Source organism: Solea solea, chromosome 5 (genome assembly GCF_958295425.1).
Source record: "Solea solea chromosome 5, fSolSol10.1, whole genome shotgun sequence".
NCBI lineage: Eukaryota > Metazoa > Chordata > Actinopteri > Pleuronectiformes > Soleidae > Solea > Solea solea.
Genome location: NC_081138.1, coordinates 2,997,473 through 3,020,387, shown reverse-complemented (window position 1 = coordinate 3,020,387; position 22,915 = coordinate 2,997,473). Strand labels below are relative to the sequence as shown.

The following is a 22,915-nucleotide window of genomic DNA, read 5'->3' as shown; positions in this document are numbered from 1 at the left end:
AGTACAGTCAACACACCTGACTATATATTTATATGAATCATAATTCAGCAGCAATTGATGTGCATTGCAAAGCCATTTTTGACTGACATTGGTAATCAAGTAGCCTATTAGAAAATGGAGATTGAGATAAAGCTTTAGTTTGTTGCACAGCACACTCATCAAAAGCACACTTTGGTTACTGTAATTCAAGTAAGTCAGCAATATCAGGAGTAAGGTACATTTAATAGCTTTATTTAGAAAAGAAAACCTGTCAAAAAAGATGAACAAATCAATGTTTCAAAAGTCTTCATTGTGATGACATTTGCCATTGCAAAAAAACACAAATCAGTCCAAGCCCCAGCCCCATTAAGTCCATGCAGTTGCTGCAAGTAGGCGGTCACGATCACTTCTCCAGAGGAGCATAATTCAATAGTTTTTCAATAAGATCCACGTGAGAAAGCAGCATCCTCCGACAGCAGTATCTCTTCAGGCCCAGGGCATCAAGAGCATCACTTAAGAGGAAGAGAGGAGGTAAAAGTCAGTCATAATGCATGACATACAGATCAATGGATAAATAAGTAAACAACATGAACATTAATGCAGACAATAATGAGGATGTATCCACCCAAATGGTCTCCATTATTTATTCCATCATGTGATGTGTTCTATACAAAGCTTGTTACTGGGGAATAGGGTGAAAGGTTTTTTTTATGAGTAGTGTATTTCAATTTCCCAAAAACTGGTTTTAAAACAGCTGACACAAATGAGTCATGACAAAATGGTTGGTCACCACTATTTTAGCGGATACACTTAAGTATATAACCAGCAGGTAGTACTTCAACTTACCCCTCAGTATATTCCGCTTGGAGTAGACCCAGGTATGCCTCCCACTTATTACCCACGATCTTCCCACAAGTGAAGCACCGGACTGGGATAATCATCGTTACGCACCTGCAGCCAGAGACACAAAAGACACAATCGAATTAAAATAGATTCCAAAGGGGCAACGTCACAAAATTAAGACTTAGACCAAACTAGTATCAAATAACTAGTGAATGTTAACGCACCATTTTAAGAAGATGCGACGGAAAACAAAATTAAAATGTGAGCTCAACAAGGCTAACTCCTGTTTAATTGTATGGACCCGATTCTGTTTACATATCTTAGCTTGAATTATCACGTTTTTGTTAAAGCTTTGGTCTTTAAAATACTGCAGATCAGAGTCTTTTATGACTTAAACTCCGATACCAATACAGACCATAGCCACGCGATTAGCATAACAGCAAACTGTTAGCTAATGCTAGCCACAAGAAACGTGTTGCTACGAGTTTGCTTTTGTTTTTTAGTCATTTACCGGTAAAAAAATAAAATAAAATATAATATTTAACACATTCAAGTTGTGTGTACTTACCGTCACCAGTCTGTTTTTCCTGAAGATAAAGTAAAAACGTTACTGTGATGGCGAACTACGAAGAGTGATGGCGGATTCCCTCCTGACCCAGGCAGTGCTACAGCAACTTCCGTCTGGTAACTTCCAGTGCTGATCCTTCAAAATAAAAGCTAAAAATTCACTGATAAATTAAATTCACTGATAAATTTCGAAGGATAGATAGATAGATAGATAGATAGATAGATAGATAGATAGATAGATAGATAGATAGATAGATAGATAGATAGATAGATAGATAGATAGATAGATAGATAGATAGATAGATAGATAGATAGATAGATAGATAGATAGATAGATAGATGGATAGATAGATTCATATAGTCATTGTGACTGATCTTTCTGTCACACTTTTTTTTACTTTGTTACTATGCTGTTACTATACTATAATGCAAGTTTGATGATTAAATTGTTTCAAATTGTAATTACTTTGTAAAAAATTCTTTGTTCAGTCCTAGTTCTATTGAAGCCATGACTTGTTGTATTACACTATATTAGTTTTAGCAGGTGTACCAAATAAAGTGTCAACTGAGTCATTGTGACTTTAAATATTATATGCCAAAAGCTGCACCAAAAACCAGCACACACCCCAAAACTAATCTGTTACAGCCTGTTTTTATACATTTTTTGTATGTGTTTTTTTTATTTATTAACAAACACCTAGTACCATTCACTCAACAAATGGGCTTTTAGGGTTATAACCACACATTTGTGTCCTTTAAAGTGTTAGTTGATCAACGGTCAAGGTGGAAACGCCAACCAATCAATTGGCTTTGATCAGATATGATTTCCTATCATATATCAGATGAGTGATGTCATAAAGAAGTCAGGAATTAATGTTATGCATAGTTAAAATGTGCATTTTCTCCATAATATGTATCCATTTAAAAGAACTATAAAGAGAATTCACAAGCTAGATGCAAAGAAGAAAATAACTTAACTTGTGATCATTTGATGTTTTTTAACCAATAATAAGATTGAATGTTCAGGGCATATTTCTGTTAATGGAACAAAAAGCAAAGAAGTATCACAGAATTCAAAATGCACTAAGATTAAGATATAACATAATATATCTGAAAATTTATTTCACAAATTCCAATGAATAATTTTTTACAGTTCATAGAATAAATACTCACTTAAACTGGTTCACTGCCTTTAATAAAGGTTTAAATTACAGCCTTTTTTCTTTTTACATGTTGGAGTTGAGGGGGCAGTGGGGAGCGCGCATAAGGATAATGTTAGAAATATATCAAAAATATAACACAACCATCATTAGTATCATTACAGTCATGAAAAACAGCATCATTACCAACATCATCATCACCACCATTCGGAACATCACGTCTCTGTTGTCATTATAATCACCAACAGTTTTTTCTCTTTTTTTTTATCGTGTCATCATTTATGCCATTTAACTTGCTACAGCACAGGTGCTAAATGATGAGTCCTATCTGAATTATTGCATTTATACGCTGTTGAATTTATGAAAATTGGGTTTTTCTTTTCTTTTTCTTTTTCTTTTTTTTTTCTTGGTACACTGTAAAGTACAATGTAAGGTGAAGTTCGTTTCGGTGTTGGTATACTATTCTCGGATGTGTCTGGGCTGTTGAATAGTGATCGTGGAATGCTCGTGTCATATATGTTCATGTGTACTTATGCAACAGGGACATAACCGTGAGGTTTACATGAGCGTGGACAGTGTTGTGTGGCTGTACAGGTGACGGGGACACAGCGACAAAATTGTGACTGTTACCCTTTGAAAACTATACAACAGTAGTTCATTTCTACAGTGGACTGGTGTTGTATTGTTGTATTGTTGTGGTGTAGGACGCCCAGCGAGCACAGTGAAAACAGAAACAGCTCCTGTGTTTTTGGCAGCAGGTGTTAAACCTGATACTTCCACACAGAAGGCTGCTACAGCTAAGTACCTAAGTTTGACTGTGGTTATGGTGTACGACATGAAAGGTTATTGATTTCTTTTATAGTAAACTAAAACTCTTCCTTATTCTACATTAAGACACAACTCTGCTGTTATTCTGTACCTTTTTTTTTGTCTCCAACAATTCCCTATGTCCCATTTCTACACCACTGTATATTTATATAGTCTGTTTCTGCACTGCACTGGACCTTTTTGGGGGGATATGCAGGGACATTTGTCTCTCTTCTGGTATTCTATAGATTGAGAAACTGGGCTCTGATTCAGCCACAAAATGTGCAATACATCACAATGCACATTTCCCCTCCAGGTCTGTAATTTCTCTCTTTTAAAAGTAAATAAACCCTCGAACAATTCCAATCAGCCCGTATAGATCTCAACATTTTTCACGATCTTTTTTAGAAAAGTTCCGAGTCAAGAATGTTCAAATATTGCAAGATATTGTCAATATTTGTGCAAACGGGATTAAACGAGATAAAGCAGTGGCAAAGTCTATGTGCAGAGAGGTTTTAAAAGCTCAGTATAGCGAGTTTTTTTTTTTTTTCTTCTTCAAGCAATGGAATATTATAGTTCTGAAGCAGTTTTGAAGCAATTTCATGCATATGCTATGAGTAATTCTGCTTAATATACAGCATGGATCAGAACCTGAATTGTTTAAATGGATGAAAGCAAGCCCAAAAAAAGAAATACCACCCCCTCCAAAAAATAAACAACTATATAACAGTGGCTCCCCTTCCCCCATCTGCACCATGGTAGTCTGTCTATGAACCAATCAGCATGGATGCTCTAATTTCTCCTCGCCAGTAGCAATGCTCCCAGCAAGATGGCTCCTGCAGCAATAATGGCACCACCAATGAGAAAGGGTTTCAGGTGTTCCAGCGAGTCTGTGCCGGAAGCCGCTGCCTCTTCACCTGCTGCTGCTGCTGCTGCTGCAGCCTCAGCCTCTGCTGCTCCATCCTGGGTTGGTGGGTGCTCAGGCTCAGGCGCCGCTGGTGCAGGCGCAGGCTCAGCCTTGCGATTGACCACCGGCTCCTTCTTCTCTGCTTTAGATGCCGTCTTGGACGCTGGAGTCCCGGACTTGGCCTTGGCTTCCATGGACTCAGGGACAGAGGTGTGGTCTGGTCAGGAGTGGTCTTTATTCACGGTCAGGTCTGTGCTGCTTCACTGAGGGAGAAACAGCAAATCGAGACGGCCAGATTATGACATATTCTAAGACAAACTGAATAAGAAAGCCCTTCATATCCACTGTACAGCAGTGGAGTATTCATGTTGGGGCCTTAAAAGTGACCTTGGAAAAATGACGACATTGATGGGAACACTCCGATGCTCAGAAGGACAGTGAACTGTTTATTTTTGTTTCAGCTGCTGCGGCGTAATCTTTGTCATTCAAGGCAGGTCAATCCCTGAAATTCCCTTCTTTGACCAACAAGTTCAATCAGTGTTTGGTATTTGACAACAGAGATGCACATTGTAACAGCAGCTTCCTGTGTCAAGCAGTTTTTGTCAGGGAGGAAAGGGGCATGGTACTGCAACTGCAGCGCTGACTCATTGTCAAGGACTGAATCTCTTGTTTCCTTGACCTGGATTAGATTTATTCTGAATGCAATCACACAGATTTACTGTCTTGCAGTCTTCCTCTCTGCTCTCCCACTTAAAAGTAAATGAGTCATATTGGGCTATACGTGGAGAACAAGATGGAGGAGAGAAGTGAGGACTGCAGTGACTGCATTAGAGGAAATCAGGGAAAAAGGCAAATGAGGACAATAGAATGAGGAGGGGGTTCAAATAAACACTTCTGAAATGGAGTGAATGCATGGCAGCAGCTTGCATTTGCCAAAATGTTGGCTGCACACATATCATTAAAAATGATTCCTTTAAAATCCTGCAATGATTTAATGAGAGGAAATCTGGACGTTACGTACCTCTCCAACAGCCTCTGCAGAGATAACAAGAGTAACAGATGGAGGAGGAAACCACGACAGTCTCAGGAAGTCACTGTGTCCTTATTATAGCAAAATGAGGGAAAGCAAAGAGATGGAGGACACTGGAAGGCGGAGGGAGGAGGAGGAGGAGGAGAGACAGGGATGTACCATCTGCTCCTTACAATAGGGGTAGGCTATTTTTTTTTTGTTAATGCTGTGGGTTGTAGTCTTTTAACACATTCTCAATCCAGTTTTCAATGCAATGTCTTTGATTATCTCAGATACAAAACATCATCTGTTGACTATTTTACAATGTATTTGGCTCAGTCATATTTAAGATATAAATTGCTGCTTATTTATTTATTGGTAACTGCATATATACATTATATTATACATAACAGCAGCATCTTAGAACACTGTATGTCTCTTACTGTAATGTGATTGAATAAACAGTATACTGTGGGTGCTCAGATTAGCAGCTCTATTTCAAATTCGCTGGCTCTCTCTCTCTCTTTCTCGCCAATTTCATTCCTTTCTCATACCTGCCTTTTCTGAGAAATCTGGACCTGATCCAGCATGAACCGGAATACCTGAAAACCTCTGTCACCCCTGACTGACAACAACAAATCACAATGCACTCGCACAGACTTAAACAGGAGTAGACAGACCATTTTAATGCAATTATCATGGCAACATGTGGTGTCTGTGGTCTGTGTGTCGAGAGGATGCCTCTATCGTGTGACTGCCAAAGCAAATCTACCCCCAGGTACAAATAAAGTGCCTTGACTCATCTTGAAGTAATCTGATGAAAGCACTTTACTTTATACACAAGATGGCTGCATACATTTCCAGTCATTGAAAATGCATCGTGTTGCTCTCTGATCTTCAGAAATCGACCTGCAGAATTTGCCCCTGTCGATACAAACGGGTTAAAGTTTCACAATAAAGGCTGCAAAGTTTTGTCTTTATTCATTTATTAACACCTTCGTAATAAAGTGAAACCTGTTGCAGTTTAGAGACAGCTCGGAATCTATTTCCAGCCTGGAGATGTCACGCTGAATAATCCAGACGTGACCTGAGGTCAGCAGTTTTGGCAGAAAGTGCCGAATCCCTGTGACTGCAGGTGTCCACACAAGGTTTTCCTCATTTCATTTTTTAATCTACTTCTGCTTGTTTGTTTGCATTTTTCATGACAAGATAACACACACACAGATTTTCAAAGATCGTCTTCTGAGGACACAGCGTAGTTTGGACAACCTAAACTAAACGTTATCCCTAACCTTAAACACAACTCAAATCCCACTTCATCATTTCCCCTTAAATGAGCTTCTGCCTCATTAGGACCAGGTCGTGGTCCTCATGGGGGGACTACTGGTCCTCACAAGACCAGTGTTTAAGCCAGAAAAAAGGTCCTAAAGAGGTAACACACACACACTTTTACATGAGCACATTCTCTGGCGCGTCACCGAGCCACGCCCAGTGTGCGTCCAGCCAAAGAGCGACGCAGCACGTCAAGATAGTAATCGGTAAAGTCACGGTTAATTAAAAAAAACAAGAAAGACTACCAAATCGTCCCAGATATAAACATAAACGTATTAAGGAGACGCTCGAAAATACAAACATCATCTCTCGCTCTCCCTTTTCACCCAACATTGGTTTTTATGAGTAAGAGTCAGTGCTTGGTCAAATAAATCAAATGAATAGAAGTAGCATCGCAAAATGGCGCCATACAGTGGCGTATAGTAGGAGCAGCTCTGCACCACTCACCTGTACTTTTTCATTTCCCTCATTCGTGTAATTATCTCGTGCCACTGCACTTTTTTCATGTAATTTCCCCAGTGAAAATTTTCCACATTTAATGTATGTTGTGTTTTCCTCTATTGTACACCTATGTAGCTATATTTCTTATGTTATTTCATTTTTTTGCATTCACACGTCTACCTCTGACATGTTTACGGCTATAACAAGTGTTTATTTTAATAATGTACATTTGATGTAATCCTAAATAAATAACAAGCTCTGGGAACTAAAATAGTGCTGGGCATCACATGTTATTTTTCAATGGCATAATTTTAGGTATATTTCTACTCTGTAGACATTTTGAACAAAAAGTTCCTTAAAATCAATCTCTGTTTTCCGCACAACTGTGGGTGTGTTGTTATGTTGCTGTGGTAACGCGCGTTCCTACGGGTAAATACCAAACGGCGCGTGCGCAGCGACACAAATTGGCTCAATCAAATATCACCCTTTCCCTCTCAGAAAGGTTAATGCAGTTTGTTTGACGATATTTAACCGCTGAATAAAAATGAACGGGGCTTATCATAAGTGAACAAACAGCATGCCACTGCTCACAGCCTCCGGGTTTTTCTGTGGTTGGCCTCAGGAAAGGGAGCGGCAGCAGCAGCGGCGGCGGCGGCGGCGGCAGCAGCCTCTCGACAAACACTACTCTCTGTGAACGTGATTCCTTGGTATTCACGAACCACCAGTGGCGCTCTTTTCCCGCAGGAAGTGTCCACGGTCTTCCATTTACGAATACCTGCCAGTTCCACGTATGTCAAACAGGATTTGAGCTCCCAAACACGGAAGGATAACAACCAATTTTTTTTTTCCCCCCTGTGGGAATACTGTCCGAGGGGAGGGGCCCGAATTCCCGTGAAATGCTACCGCCGTTTCGCTGCTGCTCTCCGCGCTGGGGTTCGGGAGTTGTCCGGCTGGTGGCACACTCAAGCTACTACTGACCAAACGAAGACAGGCACTATTATCTCCCGTGGATAAAAAAAAACAAAAAAACACACACCACCATGCCGGGTTCCGACGGAGAGACGTGAAAAAGCCCCACGGTCACTGAATTGACACGGCTGACGACGTGTTGCAATTAAAAGAGAACCGAGCTGTCACTCTCTCCAGCGGTTTCATACAACAACCGTGTCGTTAATTGCGCTCGGAGACTGCATGACACCGAGAGGCACCGAGGCTCCGGGAGTCCATTCATCCAGCCTGCTGTGGTAATGACGTCTGTGTGTTCGCTTGTTTTAATTTAGTCGGTGAGACGTTCATGAACACATCCTCCTCCACCACCACCACCACCACCACCCGGAGTCAGTGTCGGGGAGAGCGACGCTGAGGCGACTCGGCAGTGGGAAGGATATGGGAAAGCGAGTGGAACCGATGCAGTGGGTCTTGTTGTCAAGACATCGTCAAAATACAGGTGAGCACCAGCTGCAGATTGACTGATAAAATTCCCCGTAGCTACACTCGCACACACACAATCAGCCGAGAGAGCGAGAGAGGGCAGCCACAGTCATCCCGCCGCGGCTCGGACACTGTGACCCGGCTTTTTTTAATGTTGTATCTAGCTCACGCTTTCAGTGATGCTGGATACTCATTTCTTAGGCCACATCTCCAGTATCCAGGCCCGCGGGACAGCACTTTTTAAGCAGCAGCTGTCCTCATCGTGAAGCCAGATGAGACACACGGAGAGAGTGGCTCCGCTGGTGTCGACGGTCGACTTGTTGGAATCACATGTTTAGATGCTGTTGAAAACGCTCAGCTAACCTGCGGCTAACCCTGGTACCTGTCACCGGCAGACAGATTAATCGCTTGGCCGGTTTGTGGGGAAGATTATCGAAAAAAGGGAACAGCCTTTTGGTCATCGTCACAGGCAGATTTAATCCATTACTTAGTCATGTAAGCTTACACAGGCTTGTTCAAAGATATCTGATAAACGCTACTCCATGTACTTAAACCTGTTTTTTTTTTTTTATCCAAAAGTTTATTTGTCAAAGTTTAATATTTGCTTACCCGGTTAATGTAAAACATACAACTGCAATGCAGAGAGACGTACCTTAAGTTTTGTTTAGCAAAGTTTTCCTTGGCAGGGATGTTACAATTTGAAAAATCTCATGTTACAAAAATATTGAGGGGACAAATGTGTTGTAATGTCCACGTTATAAATGAATTGAGTATTGTGTAGCTTTAATAGTGCACTCGGGTATTAATGGTGCATTCCATTTACATCGGAACTCGGATGTCGGAACTGGGGCCACATTCCAGATAGAGAGAATTCAGAAACACGGAACGTCAGCGAACAACACTACACATTTTTTTGCAAACACTCAAACGGCGTCAAGGACTGTGAAATAAATTAGACAGAATTGCAATAAACATTAGCAGTATTTGTACAGATGGCAGCCATCTTGGAATCCTATGCCAGGGTTTACGTTGCTCTGACTACGCCCCCTCAACTCAGAAATTCGGACTTCCGACTACAACTGGAATGCACCATAACTTTCACCCAGAGTGAGCGGGTGAACGATTCCCATTCGTCCCTGAATGCGTCGTGTGACGTGGTGTGAGGATGCATGTGGTCACATTTCTGAGCGTGCATGAACACAGTCCGTCCTCAGAGATCACTTTCTCACTTCTTTTTTTTTTTTTTTACACTCATCAGCACTCCTGTGTTAATTTATTTGCAGTCACGCCGTATGATTTCTTTTTTAATAATAAACATTTATGAATTTTAATTTCACATTACACTAGTGTGAGGAGGGCTTTGCCTCACTGGAGCTCATCACATACGCACACAGCAGACACGACACACCTTGACTGTCAGACTTGTTAAAACAATATGTATTATCTTGCAAATAGTCATGACATCAGTGTGTGTGTTTGAATAAAGGGCAGTGACACCTGCTCAGGTCCAGGACGTCGTAGGCTGTCCACATGTGATTGCATCACCGAGGACATAATATTGTAACAACACATCTGAAAGGGACCTAAGAGTAACACTGATTATTTGAGGTTGTGTGCAACTTTAGCTTTTGTAGAGTCTTTGTAGAGCGCTGGTCATAGTGTTGCATTATGGCTGCGATTTGTATCGCTGGATCAGTTGTGTATATGGTCAATGCTTGTGTGAGTAAACACAACTTACAGTAAGACAACTCACCTGGGGCCAATGCTAGAATTTACCAGCAGCCAACTAGGCGGCTAATGACAGTGTCAGCAAATGACACATATTTTCAAAATGTATCAGGTCGTCCAACATGCACACGCTCACTCTCCGCTAAGGCCCCTCCTCCTTAACCTAGTTTTGCTTACTTGGGGTGAGGACATTACAGCATCTTCACTAGAGCAGCGCCATGGAGTGGAGCAGGACATGGCACAATGCATTATGGGCATGCGTGGATTGAAGGACTCCCTTGACTCTGCTTGACTGCAGCTGAATCAAAACTATACTTGAATTGTGGTGTGATACCTCCATTAAACTGTTGTATTTAAGCAGATGAAAGGAGGAAAAAAAGGATCCTATATTGGCCACTGGCTGCCCTGATTTCTAAAGATCGGGCTCAACTGTAGAACAATCCATATCCATCATCTAGTTTCTGTGGGCGTTGGTTATTTGTCCATTAAGTTAAAGGCAATTCTGAATTTGAAATGTCATAAACATTGACAAATGTCAGCGACGAGGCCACAAAGTGATGGGAGAGTTTCTCAGCCCAGCTTAACAACCATATTAACAGCTTTTGTATTGACTTTTGTGTCTGATTACTTGGTCATTGTTCAGCCAACAGGTCGTGTCAAGACTTAACTGACTCATACAGACACACATCATATGGTCCCGCTCGTATCCAGGCGGTGTTTTTGGATAGGTTCGAGGTGACACGCCTCCTTTTTTAAACCAGGACCTGCTGCAGCGACAATAAGGGGAATGTCACACGTGTTTATCACACTGGGAATCTTTCACTGATCCCATGTTTTCCATGGGATCAGCTATGGATGAGGTTTTTCTCTGTTATCAACAAAGCCGTTTCTGTAATCCTGTTTGGTTTTGGGTTGAGAGGTTGAGTTGTCCAAACAGGATGATGAACACCTCTAAGGGCTTTGAGAATTCATTCCAGTCTAAGAGAGCAAGATGAGTTTAGGGGAAGAGATAATGACTATACACATAAAGTGATATATAGTGTACATACCCGTACTGTATTAAAATACAATCTGCCATTGATGTCTTTAACCTCCATCCCTCATACCATCCATATGTAAACTGAAGTTGAAAATAAATAGTTTGCATTATTTGGTACAATGTGAAAACTCTGTTTTCCATCAATTAGGTTTTAATTAAAATAAGTTTAATATGGACGGGTTAATTTTCTGAGATCAAGGCCAGTCGTTCAAGCCCAGTGTTTACACCTTGCTCACTTGTTTCTCTGTAGACTTCAATCCTTGTGGAATCCAAGTTTCTCTAGTGAGTTGTTGCTGTTTGAAATGTTTGCTTTGTTTTCCCCCCCTCAGTGCATGAGGGGTTTGCGCTGCCACAGCAGACTTGTTCATTTAAAACGAATAAGTCGGGTCTGTTTCTGTTGTTTGCATCATCACGAGTAGTAGTAAAGAAAGCCTGACTGTTTTTGGATGAAGCAGCAGAAGAGTGGAATAGTTACTATTGTGTAACCAACAGCAGTTAAGATGCAAGCGTAGGAATTTGTTGCTTTTGTAATTATTAAAATATAGCTTATTTGTCACTTTAATACCTTGTGTAGTCTGCATAACAATAAATGGATGTATATGTAGTCTATATGAATCAGCCTGGTTTTAATTAGAAATATAAAGTACAAGGCATAATGAAGCAATTAAAAAATATGTAATGTTTATATGATATTTTTGATTGCTACTTAAGGGCAAGGATTAAGATGGAACTATTGATCTGCTCTTAAGTTCCTACTAATGTCAAAAACCAGATGAAACTTTCTGAAATGTTTTTCCACCCCCGTCTTTTTCTCCTTTTTTGCTGTGAATTTTTATGGATTTTCACAAATCACAATTGACATTAATTTGGCATCAAAAGACGTTTGGCTTATGTAACCTGAGCAGTTTACAGATTCATCCGTTTTCCGCTTGTGAGGGAAGACATTTCTTTTTTTGAACGTAATTAGCAGAATTATCATATCCATGCATGTGACACACATCAGCGAGTCTGAGTGCAGTCTGTGTGTACAAGTTAGCAGAATTGCGTCATATGAGCGATGACTGGAAAACAGATGGTTTTACAGCAGATAATTCTTTGAAATGAAATCAAAATGGATTAAGCAGTAGCGTGCAGTGCCTCACAACCAAATTAGGAAAAATGATGGTGCTTGACTTGACTGTATGTAAGGTCTTTGCGATGTCTTGGTGATATTTATTCCATAGCATGTTAGACCTGGTCTTATTAATCCATAGAACAATAGCGGTGATGCTTTTGTGTGTCACCTCCCTACCCAAACTGCAAAATCGATACGATTTCGAACTGAAATCACGTGATTCTGCAGATTTATAGACGACTGTTCAATACCAAAATGCCACTTTTAAATATTACAGTATACATGTGACGCGTACACTGTGCTGCATGGACAAAACTGCCAGTCTGATACAGATACCGTATGACAAACGGATCCATGCATAGTTTGTGGCAGCAGGACCGGTTGGCAGAACGCATGCAGTGTGTTACCACCTCAGCGCACACCAAAGAAAACATTCATGCACACACGCACATGGAAACTGCAGCGCACATACTATCACATCAACCGAAAGAAGAGAAAATCGAGTGGGAAGAGGTGAAAGGAATTGAGGGGGTGGCAGTGGGAGAAAAAGATGGAGAAAGAGGCAGAGGGAGAGTAGGAGTGAGTGGCACATGGCTTTCATTCTAAAAAAAGATGAGCAACATGAAACCAAAACCCGAATCTGGATTCGCAAGATAAGAAAGAGAAGGGGGGGGGGGCAGGGGAGGGATACTGGAGAAAATGTAGGTTTCCTGTGCTCTGAAAATGGTGCAGATGCACACACTGGATCTCACAGCAGCTCTCCAATATGAATACTGAATGAGCGTGTGGGTAGAAAGAGAAGGAGCGAGCGTGAGGGTGGGAAAAAACGGGATGAGAAAGGCACCGGGTGAGATGGAGACTGGACAGGGTGAGCATGTTCAGGGCCCGACGGAAAGCTGCTGCTGTACGACAGAACAGGGAGAGACTGGATTATTAGAGACAGCAGGAGCACGGCCAGGGATGTGACAAACGCCAGAGAGGGAGAGAGAGAGTCTTGATTTGAGCAGAATGTAGCACTGACCCAGGCAGAAAAAGAGAGACTGAAGCAGATGGATGCATGACACAGAGCATACAGTCGGAGAGCAGGAGAGATTTGGGACGGCGCTGTAGTCGTGCCACCGTGCCATCATGCCAACCCAGTGTAACCTTAGCATTTTGTCCACAGTTATTCTTAGCTCCTCACTACATGTCAGGTCAGAGATGGCTCTTCGATGCTGTCTTGTTGATTCCAATTAATTCTCAACCCAAACAGGTGCTTCCTTTAGGACCACTGTGTGAATGTGTATCCATGATAGACAGTGTTGTGTGTGTGTGTGTATGAACACAATCAGTTAATGCAAACGTGAACTTGCCTTGACAGTGCACCCTTCTCACATTTTACGACCAGGGTTGCTGCCATCTCTTAAAATAAATAAATCATGTGTTTCATTTGAATCAAAACACGACGGCATGAAAGGGCGCATCGTCCCTCCTGCCTTCGGTCATCAGTTGGTTTGTTGGGGTCTGTGGTGAAGAGGATTTGGACACACCTTTTGTTTACATATGCATTCTCAAGTCCACTCCTGCTGAAAGATAGGTGTATTCCTCACTGACACGCAAATGCCAGCAGAGTTGCATTTGCATTATCTGGCTGAATTTGGAGCAAGTGATGGCATCAGGCTCTCACAGACAATCCAAGTCCACAAGTGCTTTGTGTCCGCAAGGCAGAACAAGGATGGCATTTTGAGCCGATGGTAGCTTTAGCGACACAAATATTCTGCATGCCTGGCAGTTAAGAAATATAACTACTGTGACATTTTTCTTAGAAGATTTTAAAGAGCAGTGAACATTCCAACACGATTACTGAAGGAGAAGACGACGATGAGGAAGAAGAAGAATTCCTCATTGTGTCGCAGACTTGGGAATAATGTCTTCATCAGAGCATACTCAAAGAAATACCAGCTGGTACTATTTTTACTTGACAACACAGAAGGGAACTGTTTGTGTTTGTTTAATCAAGTGCTAAAAAATATGCAGCACGTTGCTGCCCTAGTACAGCACGTCCTTATTTGTAAGACAGTCTGGCATCCTTCTTTTTTAATATATTTTAGTTTTAAATGGCATTACTTTTGTTATATTTGCATTTGGCATTTGTTCACTCTAATACTCAAACTATAACCGGTTGAGCAGCATTTCCATATTTCAGAAGCTCGGGAGTTTTCAAATGACTCTGGGCTAAATGTAGCAAAGACAACATGAAAGCAGTTGTGTGGACGGAGGCTTTTTGGAACTTTACAAACCCCTGTTTGCTTTGTTCCTTGCTCTTATCAGTCAAGACTTGGTTACCAGCAGTAAATGTAACGAATTACATCCAAATTACAGCCAATTTTTATTTTGAACACCACTTTGTCATCAGTTCTAAGCAGAGAAACTCGATCTTACTTCTGCCTTCATAGTGTTTGCCGCATAGTTTCTTTCTGTTTACACTGGCGCATGCATGACCACTGTCTGTTTGTCATGTGATAAACATTTACTTATGTGTCTTTTTGGATACAGATTTTTTTTTCAGATAACCCTAGAGAGCTAATTTTCATTTTTAAAATGAAAATGGTTTAGTGTGGATTTTTAAAAATAAATTTTTTTTTTTTTTTTACCACAAACAAAAAATTCACATTTAAGAGGCTGAAATCAGATACGTTTATACCCTCAAACCCATCCATCGATTATCAAAAGAGCTGACTCAGCAGTGGACCTGGAGATGTGAAACCGAGCTAAATTCAGCCTAGTTTCATATTTCATTTCTCACTCTTTTTTTTTGTGACCACATTTCAGTGACGTGCGGTGAGGTTCATGACTGCACTGAGGCACTCGTCGGATGTGAAGCTTGCATTTAAATTTTGACCTTAATTGAAGCATTTAGCTGTTTTAAAAGCTTTTAATTATGTTTTAATCAATTCCATAGCAAGAAAAACAAAATAATATTTATTAATATAAGATTTTTTCGATTTTTAAAAAAAATTTAAGTGTTTTTTCTTTGGACTGATACTGAAGGTTGTGTTGTGGGTATTTGGCGTAAGACCAGGGAATTGTAGCCATCAGTGGACTTCTTTGTTTTCAAACCAGTTCGTATGATCTGCTGGACAAAGCAAACATTCCTGTTTTAAGCTTTGTTGTGGTGATAGATGGGGAGATGATACTGGGTCACTGCCTGGCTTGATGGTCTTATGGCTGATATGAAAAAGGTTGTAAAACAAGGAATCATGCAGCAGTGCTTGTTCAAATAGGACTTGACTTAAATTCAGTGACCCCATCCAGACCTGCTATTAACATCCACCCTGAGTGGCCTGATTACAGGCAGATTGCACAAGTCCAGGTCTGAAAAATCCTTCCTGAAATCATTCTCAGGTCCTATCACAGAAACCACAACCGGTAGTAGATGCATGAGTCCACGTCCTCCTTCGTGTGAGTTTTACACTAATCAGCACTAGTACGTTCATTTATTTGCAGCCGCCACTACAATACATAGATCGATGGACATCATTTATTGTCCTCATTGGTTCATTTGTCTTAAGCTCAGCAAGGCTAGAGCCATTTGCATATAACACCAGACATATGAGTTGCAAGCATAAAAGAAGGAAAACAACATCATAAAAAACCAAAAGAAGGAAAACAGCATCGTAAAAAACCAGTAGCATAAAATCAACAACGGCATAAACTGGAAACTAATATATACATAAGGAAGCAGAGTCGGCATATTAGCACAGATCACTTTACAAGTTATTTTTTCTAAGGGTATAAAGTTATTTTGCAAGTTCAGTTGCTCAAGCTCCTTCTCTCTCAGACACATCTATACAGTCATGACATCAGTGTGTATTTGAATAAAGGGCGGTAGCACCCGCTCTGATCATACAGCGTGCGCTCACACAAGACTCATTCAGGACACATTTGAATGTCAGGTGTGAACAATCATACTTAAAGCTGTCCACATGTGAGTGGATGACAGAGAGGGATTGTTAATACCAGGTCTGCACAGGGTCAGTGTGGGAGTGCTGTATTGACGTATTTGTATTCCCTTTCAGAGCAGTGAGACCAGGTGAGTTAAAGTTGACCTTTTACCCGCAGTGGTGGAACATGTACATGTATTACATATAAATTAGATTTTCTTCTTTTCGGTCATAGGGTTTGTTGAAGATGCATCAGACAATTCTCCATGTCTGTGCTCCGTGTCTGTGCCCTGATTGTTTCAACGGTTATGTCAAAGACAAAGCCATAATGACAGACGGGGAACCCTGTTATTGTTGTTGCCGTCATTGTTGTTGCATCACGTGGTCATGGGCCTGCGCCTGGCACACAGTAGCACGCTGGTTGGAGCACAAAAGCATTGCTCACATGCAGGAATATGTCAGTCTTTCACACAAAACACATGTCATCTGGATTTAGACGGTGTCACTCGCTCAGGATGAGAGTCAAGCGTTTGCATGACTCATGCCTGGTGCAGAAAGCAGGGAACAGTTTATCACAATATTATCACAATTATGTGCAATGTTCAAATCACAGGAGTGACAATTTTAGTTTGAGTGAAAATGAAAGTCAGGTTTTAGACATTTACTGTTCTCTCTTAATCTCTTAATCTCAGGCAGGGCTTGCGGTGTGTGTGGAGGTTTAAGTCTTGAAAAGGATTTCTCAACTATTCCCTCTGTGCCATTAAAGGACTGATTTGGTACATGTCCAAATTAGGCTGCATCGATTATTCGATTAAGTGATTACTTAATTAATTGTCAACTATTTTGATCATCAATTATTTGTGTTTGTGTTTTTTTTAGATAATCAAAAACAAGCTTTCTGATTTTTCAGCTTCTTAAATGTGAATCTTTTCTGGTTTCTTTGCTCCATTTGACAAAAAAAATCATTTTGAGATTTGGGAAATACACAAAACTGACAATTTCTGTACCAAATAAATAGTTGCAGCTCTACTTTAATTATTTAAGAATATGTGATAGAAAATTTGACCATAGATGAGCATAAAGTTGTGCTGATTATGAAGATTTACATTGCCGAGTGTAACAATATAGGTTTACAATCTTTACAATCTACTTTTACAATTAAAATAACCGACATACTGCACTTCAGCATGAAACGTTCCACCCATAACTGCTTTTCCACCACTGAGCAAATTCACATAAAAAAAAATAAAATCAATATGAGTAAAAATCAATCATCAATTAGCACCAAGCCTATTACATGCAGGACAGGAAATACTTTCAGATCGTGATCTATCCATAGTTAAACAACAATATACTGCATGGAGGCTGGGCATTGTAAAGCAATAGTATGACAAGCAGTTTTCAGCAAACTACAGAATGTGTTATCTCTTCTAAATTTGCGATGGTTTCATCAATTTAATCAAATGTTCAGGTGTGACTTAAGCCACGCGCCTTTTTGAATGAAACTGAATGAAGAAAGACTTGCCATCATACTCATACCTGTTCTCTTAGATCAGGGGTGTCAAACTCAAATGACCTGGGGGCCAATGAGTATCTAGTCAGGTCAAGAGGGGGCCGGACTAGAGGAAAAAAAGCGGGGAAAAAAACAACTGTTTAGTAGTGGGTGGGCAGTATACGATAATCATTATAATATTAGACGGAATTGCAAAGTAAAAGTGCTTGTTTTGTTATAAAATGATGTATACTTTTTATTTATGACGCACAGAAACGGAGAAAGAAATAGAAAACTTGGCCAATAATGACGAGGATAACTGTAATTAAAACAGCTTAAATATATCTAATTTAATGTTGAGTGTAATACATTTAATAAAGCAATGATTATGACCAAATGTCTTAGTCGTATTATAATAATAATATTGCTAGCAAATACATATAGTCTTATATTCTGTCTGTATTCCATCACTTCAGCACAATGGTGGGTGGGCCGCATGTAATCAATTGGAGGGCCACACGTGGTCCCCGGGCCGCCAGTTTGACACCCTTAGATGATCTGGAATAGTTTCAACTGTCGCCGCAATCGAGGTCAACTTCCCTTTGAGCCCTGTCAAACTCGGGTGAATGTAATGTAACTTAATGCAGCGTTTTACTGCGGTGAAAATAAGTCTAAATGCATCTGCTAATGACCGCTATTGAAGCCAAACGGCAAACACTAATAGGCAAACATCCTCTGCATGATGGACGGCAAAGTCCTTGAGAAGGCAACTGCTATTACTGACGACGCAGGGTTATGGCGTGGACTGATGGCCTGAGTCGACTTCCTTGAAATGAGGCTAGCGGAGCTCATTTCAGCAGAGGTCAGTCCTGATGAGATGTGCACTGATTACAAGAGAAACAGGCTGGATTCTGTCTGTTTTTGTCTGTGCAGCCTGATAGATTTCTCGTGCTCAATTTATAAGCGTTGTGTACTTTGAGCTGGAACGTTTTAATTTATGAAATAGACAGCGTTGAACTTGAAAAGCTTATATCGACGCAGAGAGTGAATTTTAGTTTTGATGTTCAGCAAGAAGTGAAGCTACTGTGACCGGGACCTTTGTTTATGTGGTGTTCTTGGCATAATTGATCTCCCCAGAACCTGTGGAATGATCAATGGAAATGACTGATGAACCTCAGGAGCTGTGGGTACTGTGGTCGCCCCTGATAGTGGTGAGAACGCAGCCTGAATATAGAGTGAAATACAAGTTAGTCTGGCTCACTCACGGTTGTCTTGAAATGATTTATGAGAAGACAACTCGTCGTGATAATGACGTGTTGTTTGTCTAAATGCAATGTAAACACTAAATGCCTTGTATTTACATGTGTGTCAGTGTTGATGGCACATATTTAGACATCATCATATGAGGGCAATCATTAACAAATTCAATAAATCAAACGAGAATACAAATATTAAGAAAAAATTCGGAACATTAAAGATGAATCTGTTTTATTTTGCTCATCGTGTCTTGGTCATACAATTATGAAAGCTGTGGTTCATCCAAATCATAACATGAATTCATTACTGCAACCACTGAAAAGCTAATTTACAAACCCGGTTTCTAAGATTAAATTAAAAGATTGGGGTCTTTATCAGCTTTAACCTCAGAGCCAACCAGGAACACTTTGTGGATCCTGGGGAGGAGGAGGAGGAGACGTGAGGCAATAAGAGGGCTGATAAATTAATAAATTATGACTCTGCCTCTCAGGGCATAATCGATAAAATCCTAAAAAGCCAATATGAAAGACTGAAGCCTTGAGTCTTCTGGATTTCTAAAGGGTTTGAAAAAGTTTGAAAAGAAAGTGCTGATACTACTTATACTTAATAATAATGATGGTACTTGGATAGCTCAATATTTTCTCAGGTTATACTTGGCATAAAAGGTTTGAGAACCACTGTTTTATACTGAAGTTTAGCGAGATAGAAGAGCAGACGCGTCTGTCATCTGTCTGTCGTGCTGCTGCTGTGAGGCCGTGGTGATTACTGGTGGTTAAAGAGGGCGGAGGAGTCACCAGCTCTCTGTTAGCTCAGACCTGTGTTTGTGTTCAGCAAGTCGTCAAACTGTGACCGATATGGTTGAACAATTGCTCTTTGTTGAACAGGTGGTTTGATGCCACAGCATTTACATTTATATTCCGTACAAACACGGAGGAGACGAGTCTGAAGAGACTGACGGGATTAATCTCGACATGTCGACTTTAATCTCGACTTTCCGCCTCGATGTGTCCGAGAGAGCGACCGCTGAATCTGGACAGCCAGTCTCAGACTGCGGTCACTAAAGAGAGAGACTTTACGTTGATATTTTACCGCCTACTGTCAAGAAAAGAGTTTCAGCAGGTCAAAAACTCAAGACGACATGTCGATCAAGTTTAATCTCGATATGTTGACTTAAATCTCGACATAAAAGGCCAACTTTATTCTCGAAATTTCAAGTTTAATCCCGTCAAGGCAAAAAAAATGGCCCTAATACTGTGTTGTAAGAGTGTCGTCGTTTAACTTACAGCAATGTTTGACCTATTTTGGTCCTTACAAAAGTGTGTTTGTGGTCTTGTGTTTGTTACCTGACTAGGACCTTTTCTTGTCAGGACCAGTAGTCCTCATGGAGACAAAAACTTGCTCATTATGAGGTAGAACATGTAACCCTATTCATGTATAGGGTTAGGCATTAACTGGTTATCGAGCTCAGATCTGTTCTAATCTGGTACTTGAGATCAGGATCAGGACTTCCCTACTTTGAAGTAAGATATATATATATATATATATATATATAGTCTCAGTGCAACAACAGAATTTCATTTTGAAATCATAAATCACCCAGTGCATGCTGGGATGTGACAGGATAAGCAGTGAAGAAAATCCATGGATTGTAAAGAACTGACACACCATTAAATCAGGCTTTTTAAACAAAACTCCACTGAGCAGAAGGTTGCGCCGTCTCGCTCTGAGCTCCATCGATTTCTAATTATGTCATAATATATTTTCCATCGTTGAAGTCTCTGCTGGGAGTAAAACAAAAAAAAAAAAAACAACATATTGTCACATCAGGCCTGGGGGAGTGTCCCTGTCAGTCTTGTGTGTGGCTTCTGCGTTTAAGAGATCTGCATGATTTCTCTGGCCTGATTGTTGTGACCTAAATGAAATTTTCTTTTTTCCCCCTTCTTTCTTTTCTCCCTCCGTCTTTCCACTGTCCTCTTTTAATATTACTCCGACCCAGACAGAGTAGTTGAGATTTGAGTCACATGAACCTATTTGCATGCCCCTGGTTTCCTTCACTCTATTGAATTACCTTAAATGCAGCCACAATACAATGATAACTGGAATCTGTAGATGAAGAGTTCTCATACTTGCAAGTTTAATTTTCGTCTCTCACGTCATTTGCTGTGGAAGACACTGTGTGTGTCTGTCTTAAATATGTGGCAATCAGTGCAACCCCCCCACTGGCTGTAGCCCTTCATAGTAGTGCTTGTTTGACCTCTGCAGGTAGTTGTAATCACTTGCACTCACAGCCCAGTCTATGGCATGAATTTTCCTTCACTCCTGCAGTTCCTGGTGCATCCCTGAGTCTACGCTGTACAGAATACCATTCAGGTTGTTTTTGTATTATAGCATCATCATAGGTTTGTTTCTACTGTCTTGGACTACGACAGCTGCTGTGCTGATATGGTTTTGAGTGCACGGTATGAACCATGTCTCAGGTACATTGTTGTTTGAAGACAGGAATGCATGACCGAGTTGACTGTGCCTTTCAGTCCGTGTTAGCGAGGGTCTCATCGCGACTCCTTTTGGACGCTGCACACTCACACTTTCCTGAATGGAAAGGGAAACCTCTTTGCTGCTGAATGTAAATTTTCACGCAGCAGCAACAGGCATTTCACAGTCAGGTGAAAAGTGAAGGTCTGCTCCATTTACTCTTCTAAAGGAAAACTAGTTTTGCAATTCATTTCTTCTTTTTGGTATTATTCTAAGTCTTCTGATTAGTTGCGATTCACATTTAGATGTAAGACTGCCTTTTTGTCACATTATCCAGCCAACGTTAGGATACAGTATGTGCAAATATGGGTTTATTTCCAGTGCAGTCAGTCGTACACTGAAGTGTCCATTACTTGTGTACATCATTAAGTACTGAGTTACAAACAATAACAATATTATTCCCTCTCATAATCAACAATATGGCTGGCCTTCACATACAGTACATAAGAAAATAGAAATTAAATGAATGGCTCCTGCATACGCAGCAGAAAAGCTTAGAATTATTGTTGTAATGCTGCTTAGTTAAAGGTTTTAATTTGTCAGCTATACACATGGCAGCAGTAGAAGAACGTGTGAAACTGTTAGCACAGCTATTATCACTCATGTGTTAATGGAACTATGTGCTCCCTAAACTAAAGGGCCTCTGCTTCTTCCAAAACAGGCCAGTATTTAAAGTGTACGTGCGCGAATAGCTGAACTAACCAATAAAAAGAATTGAGAAAGTATTCAGAAAGTTCCACTAAAAGTGAACCATGCAAGGTCCTGCAAGGTTATTAGAAAAATCTGTATCTAAATCACTACCAAAATCTCACCATTCCTCCAATTCTGCTTTAGGCCGTAACCTAGATTCCTGGAAAATTTAATCCAAATCCATCCTGCCCTTTTTTAAGTAATGCCACTGTTCATAAAGCCAGAAACATAACCTCCTTTATCCAGTGTTATCCAATTTGTGTGATGAAGTCTGTCATAGTCATGCTAAAAAGCATGTGTCTTTTGTTCTAAAGATAGTCCATGTTTCATGTCGGTGCCAAACAAAAAGCGGGAGATGTTTGATCTGTACGTGTTCGGAGATGATGCAAATCAGCGCAGGTGTTTACGCTTCATAAGCAGCCACTTTGGAAATAAAGGCATAAAAAGGGTCCATTGCTAAACCATGGGCCAGTAAAAGTCTCCCGTATAGTTTTAATGTTTGTAACTGAGCATAGAATAGGGCTTTTATTTTACAATTGTCCAGCTCCTGGATTGTGAATACTAAAAGAAAAAGTTAATGGTCCAGTGAACTTGGGGTTATTGGAACCTGTTTTAACGACAAGGTCTCCAGTGTTTCTGTGTGTGAGGCCACAGAATAGAGAGA

At 40.5% G+C, this 22,915-nt stretch overlaps 2 protein-coding genes and 1 long non-coding RNA gene across 4 annotated transcripts in view; 1 reads left to right on the top strand and 2 right to left on the bottom strand.

The window, feature by feature from the left end:
• Nucleotides 1-210: 210 nt before the first annotated feature.
• polr2l (RNA polymerase II, I and III subunit L) lies at nt 211-1,539 on the bottom strand. The gene is made up of 3 exons (XM_058628812.1): nt 1,391-1,539; nt 826-930; nt 211-491 (listed from the first exon to the last, which is right to left on the bottom strand). Exons 2-3 carry the CDS (start codon nt 918-920, stop codon nt 383-385), a joined length of 204 nt encoding a protein of 67 aa, XP_058484795.1. The 5' UTR covers nt 921-930; nt 1,391-1,539; the 3' UTR covers nt 211-382.
• A 1,027-nt stretch (nt 1,540-2,566) lies between these two features.
• On the bottom strand, nt 2,567-6,097 carry LOC131459119 (uncharacterized). Its single transcript, XR_009240203.1, has 2 exons — nt 5,285-6,097; nt 2,567-4,526 (listed from the first exon to the last, which is right to left on the bottom strand). It is a non-coding gene; the product is annotated as an uncharacterized LOC131459119 (long non-coding RNA).
• Nucleotides 6,098-7,631: 1,534 nt separating this feature from the next.
• Nucleotides 7,632-22,915, top strand: part of dagla (diacylglycerol lipase, alpha) — a 35,717-nt gene continuing 20,433 nt past the window's right edge. For both annotated transcript variants that reach the window (XM_058629240.1, XM_058629239.1), the window contains exon 1: nt 7,632-8,492. The gene's annotated coding sequence lies outside the window, so the exon portion shown is untranslated. The remainder of the gene's footprint in view (nt 8,493-22,915) is intronic.

Excerpts from the sequence above, each read along its gene's own strand:
- polr2l (XM_058628812.1), bottom strand. The coding sequence starts at position 920 with ATGATTATCCCAGTCCGGTGCTTCACTTGTGGGAAGATCGTGGGTAAT. Across the intron at positions 492-825 it reads CAAGCGGAATATACTGAGGG|TGATGCTCTTGATGCCCTGG; the intron begins GTAAGTTGAAGT and ends CTTCCTCTTAAG.